General features: G+C 42.4%; 1 protein-coding gene across 1 annotated transcript in view; it reads right to left on the minus strand.

Annotated features, from left to right (window-relative positions):
• LOC135205802 (uncharacterized) overlaps window positions 1-12,384 on the minus strand; it is a 61,755-nt gene that overhangs the window by 28,296 nt on the left and 21,075 nt on the right. The window contains exon 2 of the mRNA XM_064236957.1: window positions 891-1,032. Coding sequence (XP_064093027.1) covers window positions 891-1,032 — 142 coding nt within the window. The remainder of the gene's footprint in view (window positions 1-890; window positions 1,033-12,384) is intronic.

Below are 12,384 nucleotides of genomic sequence, written 5' to 3' on the forward strand. Positions count from 1 at the left end.
GAGTGGACGACAGAGGCATTTAGACGTAGAGCAAGACTTCAGAGAAGAAACGTTATACAAGAGGTTTTGAGGAGTTCCTGCCCTTTAAGCATCAAGAGCATACGTTGTTTCTGCAATACGAGTCAAGTAGACGACAGAAGTTACAGTTTCTCCTTGTGCAAAGCCACCGCTCTCGAAGGCATAGGACCTCCTACGCGCAAAACTGGCCGGCAAAAGTACTTTCATTACCCCACAGTTCCCCGCTTTGCACGCAGTAAGATTACTTGTGGTAGTAAATAGGAGACACTATTCTGCATTTATCTTTGTTAGTAAGCTTGTAAATAAACCTTTGTTCTGTTAGTGTTTCTTTCTATATTCGTATCCCCAGTTCCAACTGTTGGTGTTGAATTCTTTTTTGTTTATCATAATATCGAACCTGAAGAGGACCTCTCTCGGTTCGTGACAGTTTTGTTCTTTTGAAAGCCTAAAATGCTTAGTAAACTAATTGTAAATCTTTTTATGCACAACTTATTTAACAGTGCTTGCTCACTGCTTGGAAGGGTTCAGTTTTCTATGTTGCCCTTTCAAGACCATGTTTCCACTTTTAAATAAAATCAGTTCAACAAAAATGTAGTCTACTTCCACTTGATGTCAGCATTCAGGATTTTATCCTATCTTATACTTCTTGAGATTGACATGAGCAGTACTTTGGTGCCAAATACTACTGCTCACATCAACCTCCTACCTTAATAATACCACCTTTTCTACAGAGAAAAGGACAAATTACCTGTTTTTTTCCTAAAAAATCTGCAAACAACAATGTTTCTGCTTCAACTCCAAAGCCACATGAATCCTACAATTTTACTATACAGTACACAAAATGTAAAAACCATACAACTAGTAAGTCTTACAATGTTTGCCACGCTCATATGCGCACAGCCGCTGTTTACAAAGTTCCCGGAGTATCTTGTGAACACCTCCACTTCGCACATTGGCAATCTGAGCTACCAGAGGCCCTGGTACTAATTCATGATTCTTCATGCCCATCTCAACCTGAAAGCCAAAATAAGTGTTAATATATACATATACTATGAAAACATTTACTAAGCAAGAGCAATCACAACATAAATGAAAGACTATTATTATAGTGTCTTGAAGAGGATTTTCCTGGTTTTTACAGGTCCAACTTTATATGGTATAAATTAGTGCAGCTTTAAAAATTCCATAACATTTAATTAGTTCCTGTCCAATTGTTTTAAAAACTCTAACATTTTCATCAAATTATATTTTGGATAGTTATGGGGAGTAAAGTGGAGTAAAGCAAGCTGACCATGTGAAGCAATAAACCCTAATTAAGATTACGTATACGGTTTGGGTGAGGCTACTGTCCATATCAAATCTAAGCTAAAAATAATGCCACGGTTTTAGGTTAGGTTAAATTAAGATGTAAACCTTCAAGAGGTAATTAACATTCCATTTTGGAAGATTATGGACAGCCATTCCTGACATATAAGGCAATGAACCCTACCCACATAAAATTTGGTTAGAATGTATGCCTTTGGGTGTACTTTTAGATCGATAAATATAAATTCATTTTTCATCAAAGGCTGCCATATTTGCCAACAATTCATAGGGCAAAAACACAGTTCTGGAGCCCCACTTGCATGAACATCAAATAGAGAAATTGAAGAGTTAAAGAGGGTAACATCTGCTGGTGAAAAGTTGTTAAAAGTAAATCTGTGACACATTTTACTATGGTTTTCATATGAAGCATATGAGACTAGACCAAGTAAAAACCTTCAATATTGATAAAATGGTATTAAAAGCACAAAATACCACAGTACTTGCCATATTTCTAAGCTTTATACATTTTTGGTTATTATAACTATTGATCTGCATAAACTAATTTATTATGGATTTAATTAATATTATTTCCTACCCTTCAGATTCATACACTGCGCTCATTTTTTTTTCCCTGCACCCTAAAAACATGTTTTCAACTGGGGTCCAGTTGAATTGTTGAATATAACAGGAAGGATTAAACATTTAAACAATAGGCCCTAGCAGGCTTGCCTAGAAAATCATAGAGCATAAAACACATGATAACCAGCTGGAAATATGTATGGTTTTGGTACCTAACTAGGAATTACAAAACTATCGCCCATGCATTGCCTATACTTAAGATACTCTTGAGTATTGTCATAGAACTAAGGGACAAAACCTTTTTTAGTAGGCCTAGGCCCATGCATTGCCTATACTTAAGATAATCTTGAGTATTGTCATAGAACTAGGGACGATACATTTTTAGTAGGCCTAGGCTAGGCTAAACTTTATTAAGGTAGCCTGCGTCACATGCAAATTGGGGGCGGGGGAGGAGGGGCAAAGTCCCAGCCAGATCGGGGTACGGCATACATCTAATGTTAGGTTAGATTAAGATAAGTCTGATCAGGTCAGATTCTTCCTGAAATGCCTTCTATTGAGGCCTACAGTAGCTTTGACCCTTTACACTGCATTTGCTCCATGTAGCTAGCCCATAGGCTAGGCCTACCAAGGATAGGCTGAAGCATTGCCTTCGAAGGGGGGCTAAACATGTTAAAGTACCCCTAGGCTTGGCTATACTTCATTAGGTGGCTTGAGCTAACCTTAGGACCTACTAGTATGTCACATTTGGGGTAAACAACCGCATGGACTGGCTCAACACACCAACGGTCACAGCAGGCCACCCTCCGAAAAAATACTTATAACGCGTCCTGACACCAGAGATGGGTATCAGTTGCGACTTGTTGTTGGTGAGAGACGGAGCTAAAGACCTTACTCTCCCTTTCGAAAAGTAAGTATTTTCTCCAAAGTTAGAAATTAAGCGCCAAATTTAAAGCATTTTAAAACAGAGGTTAGTGAAAAGGGTGGCCAACGCAGTGCAAATTTCACCAAAACGCTTTCGAAATTTTTACTTACAACTCGAAATATTTAGAAGATTGACGCCCTCTCAATGTTTGCGGAGTCACTTGTGTCAATAAATTTCCCATTTCCCTGTATGCTAAATCCGCCACACCACTTGTATATCCATAGCATGCTGTGGCACTTTCATCACAAAACCAATCAAAACCCCGACCTCTAACAGCACTTATCGAAAGAGGGCTACGTCATTCTTTTGTGGCGTTTGCGCTCTTTCAATTGTTATCAGTGTTGTCAATTGGTAATGTGATTACCCTCCAAATGGGTATGAGACTTACACAAAAACCAGAAACAACTAGAATTCCTGGAAACAGTTTTAAATGCATCGGCAATATTGTTGACGCTCCAATAGATTGGGCAACGATGAGTATTTTTCCTGGCGTCGCTCGTAAGTATACATCCGAAATATTTGCTATTTTTCGGGGTTAGTTTGGTGCAAAAAAGGGATAATAGACAGGAATTAAATAAACATTTTGAAAGTAAAGTTAAACAAATAATGAGTAAAGTAAACAATTAAGGGAAAAAGCTTGCACCCATAATCAGTGTTGTCGGTCTGCTGCTCGTAAGTGTGTTTGTGGACTGTGAGCGCTTAGAACAGAACAGCAAACGTGGTTCAAGTGCCAATGTGGAGTGGAATTAAGACCAAAATGTGTCTAATAACAATCAAATAAGCACTGTGGAGTGCAGTTGTGATGGCAGGAAGGATTCAAAACCACCGATTACAAGGTAAAAATGAATTCAGTTCAAAAACCATGACCCCGGGAATAACAAGTTTCATACGTTCACTACCATAGCAAACAAAAGTGGTTTTATCTGTGCTGATACACTGCAATTTGAGTAAGATCATAAATGTTTACATATATATGCTAACATTGTTCAAAAGAAGTGCTGGGAAAAGGCTGTGAAAATATGGTGGCGGTCTGTGAATAGACGGCCAGGCCACTAAGTCGCCGCCATATTGGATTTCAAAACTGCCTTGAAAACATTATTTTACGTAAGAGAGTGTTCACATGCTTATTTTAGTACGTATGGGGCTTTCATATATCAATTATGTTGACGAAAACGTCAATCTTTTGAATGGTATGCTTTAGAGTGGTAATGGTATTCTTGTTCACCAATTAAATAGGGTAAAACATCACTGACTACCAACACTTATCACGGCTGGAAGTGTCTTATTACTCGATATTTAATTGATGAAACAAGAATCAATACAACTCTAAGCATACCATTCAAAAGATTGAAGTTTCGTTCAAACATAATGTGATATATGAAAGCTCCATACGAACTAAAATAAGCATGTGACGCTCTTCGTAAAATATGTTTCAAGGCAGGTTTTGAAAATCCAATATGGCGGCTACCGTGTGGATGGCAGGTTTGGTTCAGTGACGGACACCATCTTTCCCAGCACTTATTTGAATAATGTTAGCGTATATAGTAAGTTTATGATCTTAATCAAGATTGCCGTTGTAATCAGCCAATAAAACAACATTTTGTTGCCTATATTAGTGAAAGTATGAAACTTGTATTCCTGGGTTCATGGTTTGAAACTGAATTCATTTTTACCTTGTAAGCGGTGGTTTTTATCCTACTGCCTCACACTGAAACTCCCCAACGGACTTATTTGATTGTTATTATACACATTTTGGTATCAATCACTCACATTGCACTTAAAACACGGTTGCTGTCCTGGTTCCTAGCGCGCGCACATAAACACAGTACGAACAGCAGGGACGACGACACTGGGAAAGTTTTATTCCCTAAATTGCTTACTTTACTCGTATTTAGTTTAACTTATTAAAAATGTAATTAATCAGTCTTTATCCCTTTTTTGCACCAAATTACCCCCAAAAAGATACAACATATTTCTAAAGTAGGTACAATCCAAGTTTTTAACCTTGGCGTACTCTGGCTGCCGAAAACCATAGAGGAACAGAATACGGGATAAAAAAGGAATCAAAATAAACTGGATTATAAGGTTTTTTTTTTTGCGAAGCACTGTCATTGATTTAAGTCAATTAGTATTTTGATTTCTTAATAACTGTATGCCAGAAATAAGTGTACCTTTAATGTTGCATGCTAAGAATGGCAAAATATCGTGTGTAGCCACATTTGTGGACCTTCACACCATAACGATGCATTATATATACTGTTATTCCATGAATTCTAGTTGTCATAGTAATGCAATAATGATAAAATGCTTTTAAATATTTATGTATACATATACTTCTAATACATAGCCTAATTTCACTAATTCCACGCTTTGTGTAAGTCTTTACCCAGTTTGGAGGAGTGAAACCACACCAAACTTGGCCAACAGAGAGAGAGAAGAGACGAGGGAGACGAGAGAGAGAGGAGACGAGAGAGGAGAGAGAGAGAGAGAAGGGTAGGTGAAGGAAGGAAGTAAGGACAGGGTGTGGCAGTGGAAGTGGAGGGAGAGGAAAGCGTGGAGCTTTTTAGCTCGTTGTTCGTAGCCATTTTTGGCTAATGGAGTTTTTGTCTCTTGTCAAGTACAAGTGTCGTTTCTTTATGATTTGTTTGATTCACGATTATAAATAGGGCACTGGGTGTAATGCACTATAGCAAAATCTCGTTTGATACGAGTGTTTCGTTACAGAAAAGGTATTGCCCAAAAAACGTGCTTGCACTGTCTCTGAAAACCCCCATGTAGGTATGCTGCTTAGTTGTCAATTCAAGTTTTTGTAATCAAGTATTTGTACAAGCTAGCTTATTGAATAAAATTTGTATTTCCCCCCCCCCCCCCCCCCCCCCCCCCCCCGATCAAAACATATTGCCCCTCAATGCTAACTTTCCTCTTTTAACATCTTTCTGGTCATTGCAAATTCGGCCCCATGATTTCTTATGGTGCGAAACAGACAGAGGCCCAGGGACTGAAAACGACTGTGGCACACTATGGCGATAAGCCGGCAGTAAAACATCTTAATAATCACAAAAAAGTAGATAATAGATATATATCGCAATACAATTATAACAAGTACATGAATAACGAAACAAATCTGCATGGAATAACTGGTAAAACTGTTCTGCAAGAAAGTTGAGTATTAGCAATTATTTACAATAGGTAAAGAAAGTCAAGATGTCGTGACGTCATAATACAGGACTAATTAGAACGTTCTAATCCGAAAAACTAATACTTAAATTGTGTCGAATCGAGTTACTTTTCAATAACAAATATTTTCAAATAATCATTCATAAATATGTAAAAAGATATTGTTATGTTACAATAAAGTTTCATACATACTTACTGGCAGCTATATCATAGCCTAAGACTCCGTCGTCCCCGACAGAAATTCAAATTTCGCGCCATCGCTACAGGAGGTCAGGTGATCTTACGGCCTGCCCTGGGGTGCAGGATAGGAAAATCCCCTTTTTCTATCATATTTTTCTACTTCCACCTGTCTCCTGCGGCGGAGGCTGGGGTGGGCCTTTAATTGGATATATCTGCCATTGGTAAGTATGTTATGAAACTTTATTGTAACATAACAATATCATTTTCATACAATAAAACTTTACTGTCAGAATATATACATAGTGATTGCACCCTTCGGGGGAGGGTAAGGAGACAGCTTACTATATGGATAGACAGGTAAACAAACATATGTTTGTAGGATAAATAAAAACCTTGGTTCCCTACCTGATAGGTGGTAGACTTGGTGGGTGTGTTGCCCAGTAGTCTGCATCCCTCAAGAAACTTTAGCGAGATATGGAATCTATGGCCAGAGTCTTGTGGGTTCTGCCGATGGGGGTCTACCCACTACTCCGCAGAGCCTAAAGGACTTTGCCATGGTGCTGATCACTTATATGACAATACACCTATGAAGGAGCACACAACCAATCCCGACAACCTGATCATAACAGTGTGTTAGAAACTAAGGATTGTTAGATGTATACCGAACTGTCACAACAACCGTAACTCAAAAACAACTACGCACACATACATAAATTTTCAAAAAAAAAAATTTATACTCAACTAATGGTATGCGAGAATTCTCTTATGAAACAACAGAGACGGCCGCCCGTGCGAGCCTGAAATCTCCATGTTCGAAGAGAGATTCTCGACAATATCAAAAACAGAAGGAACAGTATATAATTTTTTAAGGATTGGATGTCAGGCTTCCCGTTACCGAATCGTATCTGCCGGATACGATAGGGACCTGAGAAAAGACTTCTATACGTCACAGCACGTCTTTTCAAGGTAATGAGATGCAAATACCGAGTTTGCATCTCCAACCTATGTCGTATCTAATATGTTTTAAAGCGACCCATATTCTTATAAAACGAGAGAGACGTCGCAAACCGCTCGTACTTCATGAGCTTTTACCCTCAGAAGTTTATAATTTTCGTCCGGACAGACCTTGTGAGCGTCGAATGGACGTGTCTTACAAAGAACGCTTAGAGCGTTCTTTGACATCAGTCTTGTGGGGTTTCTACAGCGCACCAAAAGGACTTGTCTTAGAGCCTCCAACTGACGCTTCCTGGAAGATAGAACTTCAGAGCTCTAAAAGGGCATGGAGACCTCTATGCTTCTCATGCCTACGAGACTAGACATTCCTTTGATTTCGAATATGATCCTAGGCCAGGGATTAGTGGGATTCTCGCTTTTTCGCTAAAAACAGTCTTAAACGAGCAAATCGTCCGGGAGTCTCCCTTGAACCTACTTTATCCTGCAGAGAGCTTGTGAACTCCACTAATTCTTTTGCCGTCGCTTACGATAAAAGAATAGGCATTTTCTAATACGTACTACTAAATGAGGCATGGATTGTGGAGGCTCAAAATCTATCGAAGACAGAATTTTGAGGACTACGTCCAAGTTCCAGTTGGAAGGTACGGTTCCTTCGACTTTTGAGTCTCAAAAGGACCTTATGAGACGTGGAGATCTTTGTATTTGCCAGAATTAAACACTCGCTCCTGAATACAGCGAGAGCATACTCCTGTATCCCTTATTGTGGATACGGCTAGATGCGATTTACTCTCAGGAATAGCAAGAAATCAGCAATTTACGCTATATAGAGTAGAGGAGGAGGACAACTTCTTGGCTCTACACCACCTTCTAAAGACTCCCACTCGACTGGTATACTTTCGAGTGGAGGTTCTGCGAGCTCTCCGATCCGAGCTTGGCCAACTTCGCGAGAAAAGGCCTCTCGCTCTGACAAAGTCTTCGATGTCGAAAGGCAGTCAGAGCGAGCAGCGGGGAGGTTTTGATGGTACTCTTGAAGTGTGGTTGTTTGAGAAGATCCGTCCTCCACTTCCTGGTAGGGATCTTGGAAAGTCTACGATCCACTCTACCACCTCCAGGGAACCATTCCTGGCCGGCCAAAAGGGGCTATTAAAGATCATCCTCGTCTCTTTTGACGTCCACAAAATTTTCAATACTAACCCAGGATTTTGAATAGGGGGAAAATAGTACACGTCCATCGAGACCAGTTGCAGGAAGGCGTCTACCATAATCGCTCTTGGGTCTTCCACGACCCGACAAAACAATGGGAGCCTTTTTGAATGTATGTTGCGTAATAGATCCACATGAGGAGTTCCCCACAGAGACCAGAGATCGACGACATACTTCCTCGTGCAGAGTCCATCTGTATGAAGGACTGGTTCCTCCTGCTGAGCCTGTCGCCCTCACATTCCTTACTCCCTGTAGCGAACCTTGTCAGCAGGGAGAGTCCTGTGCGACGTACAAAAAGTAATAGGTCCCTCGTGAAGTCGTAAGGAACGAGGAGTGTGATCCCTCCCTGTTTCCGATGTAGGCAAGTGCGGCGGTGTTGTCCACGTTTACTTGTTACTACCTTGTCATCTCACCAGAGGTTCTAGGCTCTTCAAAGCCAGCGTGACGGCGAAGAGCTCTTTGCAATTTAGTGTGCCAGGACACCTGTTGCTGGTTCCAGGTGCCTGACCACTTCCTCCGAGGCCTAATGTCGCTCCCAACCCGTCCTCCGACGCGTAGGAGAACAAACATAGTCTGGGTTCTGTGATCTTAGAGAGATCCTTTGTTCTCTTCCAGAGGAGCAACCACCCACGTAGTGTGCCCTTTACCTCCACTGGAATGGGAAAAAAACTTCGGACAGTTGTCCGTTTTTCCACGGCTCCAAGACTTTCTTGAGGAAGAATTGCTTGAAGTGGACGGATATGGAAGTCTTACGAGAGGGAAGAATTGTTCCAGCGAGGAAAGGTCCCCAGAAGGCTCAAACCATTACCCTCGCTGCGTTTCTGTTATCTAAGAAGAGAGAGATATCCTCAACCTTTGCGGTTCTCTCTTGCGAAGGAAAAACTCTGAAAACCCACGAGAATACATCGAATCCCCAGATAGACATAGGTCTTGTCTGGAGGGTCATCTGAGACTTCGAGGTTCACAAGGCAATCCCAACGCCTGTCAAATCCAGAGTTAACTTTAGGTCCTCCCAAACACTGTCTCTCCGATACTGCCCTGATGAGCCAGTCGATAGGTTACATCGAGACATTCACTCCTTGAGATGAAGAAATCTGCCACATTCCTCTCAGGCTTGTGAAGACCTGAGGAGCTGTGGACAGGCCGAAACACCACGGCTTCTGAACTGAAAAGATCCTTCCCCCCGTAATGAAACGGAGGTACTTCTTCGATGAAGGGTGGGATCGGGACGTGAAAGTAGGGTTCTTGGAGATCTAGAGACCACCATCCAATTCTCCTTGTCGTAATGACGCTAGGACTGAAGACATAATTCTCCATGGAGAACTCTCCTCTGAACAAATTTGTTCAGAGCGCTTGACGTCTAGATGGTTCTCCAGCATCCAGGCTTTCGCCACTAGAAAAAGGCGATTGTAACCCGGGAGTAGTTTTGATCCAGTTACTAGTTCTAATGCACTTTGTCCCACATTTGGTCCACCCATCGATCGAAGAGTATCCCTCAGCACAGGATCCTTGTACTTGGTGATAGTTCCCTTGGTATTGAGTTAGGGGCGGAGTATTCAGGAAAGGGAGACGATACCCTTCCTTATGATCTTTAGTGAAAGACGCGTCTGCGTACTATCAGTGTCCAGGCTTTCCACGAATTCCAGGAGCCTGGCACCTACTGGTGTTTGGAGGAGAAATGTGTGCATTTGCCCTTTTTAAAGGGACGAAAGGCGGACCTACCCTTCTCTCTGGAGACTTCCTTCTTGCAGGAGGTCTGGAGATCGGACCACCTCGAAAGGGCGCCGTAGAAGTGCTAGGTCTCTTTCTGTGTCCGACACTGAAGCAGGTTTCTTCTTCCTAGTGAGGTCAGAAGAATCCTGTGTCGCCCTCAGTTAAAGAGTGAGCTACGTCTTCACTATACTTAGAAGGAAACAAATAGTCCGAAAAGAGGGAATATAGCAGATGTCTGCCTCTGCGCATGCGAGACTTGCCTTGTTAAAAAGGCGCCATACAACTGTCCTTTTTCAAAAGACCTGCTCCAAATAATGCAGAGACTTCCAAAGAAGCCATCAGTACTCTTTGTCGATGCACGACCAAAATGCATAACAGGGCTTCAGGTTCCGATTCCTTGCGAATCGGAGCTTTCTTGGACACACCCAAGGGACCAATCTAAGAAGTTGACTACTTCCAATACATGGAAAAGTCCCTTGAGGAGATGATTCCAGTTCCGAAATACTCCAAGTAATGCGGGCAGAATTTAAGACTAGGACGCCTTGAAGCGTCAACTAACCGAAAAGTCTGCCTCGTAGTAAGAAGGGAGAGCGATACCAATCTCCTCCCCCGCGTCTTGTACCATATGCCTCTTTTCACAGCTAACCTGCTGGAGGCATGGAAAATACTGTCCTGGTTAAGTCTTTCTTCGACTCATCAGGCGTTACTAAGGCGTGTAAAGCCACCAGCTTCATCGAGTGGTGCGGCTTCATCTTCAGAAAAAGACGAAGTCTCTTCGCCTTGCACTCGAAAAAGAGCCGATGCGCGGAGACGGAGGAGCAGCGAAGTCAACTCGTCTCCCGTATTCCTCCAGAAGCAATATGGTAGTCAACACCTTCTAGTGGACAAGCCCTCTCTTTCCAAGATCTCATCATCAGAGTTGTTTTCGAACTCGTGATAATCCTGAGTTTCTGTTTCCTTTCAAGAAAACTTTCCTCTTCTGGGGGAGACAAACTCCTGATCGGAGAGGGGCTAAGGAATGAAAGTCTTTCCTTTTTCCCGTTCTGATCGACTTGGAAGGGCGTCACAACTTTCGGGCTTCTCTGCGCTTAGAAGACGTCATGTATGAAGCTTCACCGCTATAGAGCGTCATGTATGACGTCCTCTTGTTGGACGTTTAGCTGAGCTTCGCGTCTGGAAGACGCTTGCTTTATAAGGGCTTCTACTCGGCGTCACAAATCTTGGAACGGAGCGTCACGTCTAAGATCCTCTTGATTTGACGCTTCACTTCTAAAAGAGTTTACAGAGCAGGGCGAGAGGACGAGACTCTTAATAGGAAGCGTCAAGTCCTTCCGACGGGGCGCCGCTAAACTCCACAAGAGATGACAGGTTCTTGCACGCATAAGTATTCTTTCTTGACGCTTCTCATACGTCATAGCTGCCTGACGCCTTTCGTCATCACTCGGGGAGATAGTAGTAGCATGATGGTGGTACTTCCTCATACGCGTCAGGTGACGTTGAGCCACCTTCGCCTTCTTAATAGCAGACGGGGCGTCATCCGAGAAAAAGCGCTCCGGGCTAGAATCAATGTCTGTTCAATGACGCTTTCAGCGGGTCTCGATAAGTTCGGACTCCTTCCACCCTCGTTTAGGTGAGGGAGAGGGAAGAGGACGAGAAAAACAACTCGCGAAGGACGCTGTTCCTGTAGCGCCCTTGAGCTGGCTGCCATGAAGCAAAGCTAGCTTGAAGCGGACGTCTGAACTTGGGGATCCCCACGGACCCCTTAAGGCTTTCGGACTCCTTCTCCTTATGGGCATGTGAGCTTGGAAGAGGTATAGGCCGGGGGGAGGCCGCAGGACGATCAAAAGCCCCTCCACAACACTGATAGGGCTCACTCCACTAAATTTTCCACGATCAACTAGCCTACCTTTCGAGTCCGCCATCCTTGGACTTCATGTCTCGGATCGTGCTTCAGATTGGCGATTTCCGATGTACGAATCGAAAGACACTCGGAGAATGAGATTTATAGGGAGAATATACCAGTAAGTAGGGTTAGAATTATCATTGAAAGGCTCATAGGCTTGAATCCACACCTTCAGGCTTCAACTCTATCCTCTCTAACTTCTTCAAATTTAAGAAGTCAAAGTCTTCCATTTTCTGCATTCAAACTTCGCATTCCTTACAAGTGTTAATAGCGACACTGCACCCCCCTAATTTACGGCATAAGTGTGAGGATCAACCGAAGCTTGGGTATCCTCACCCTGCAGCTACTTCAAACACATTCTCACCCTCACATTAGAATCAGACATACTGAGAAAGAAAAATACAAAAAGAGTTATTCCAAAAAACAAGTC

Source organism: Macrobrachium nipponense, chromosome 24 (genome assembly GCF_015104395.2).
Source record: "Macrobrachium nipponense isolate FS-2020 chromosome 24, ASM1510439v2, whole genome shotgun sequence".
Classification (NCBI taxonomy): Eukaryota; Metazoa; Arthropoda; class Malacostraca; order Decapoda; family Palaemonidae; genus Macrobrachium; species Macrobrachium nipponense.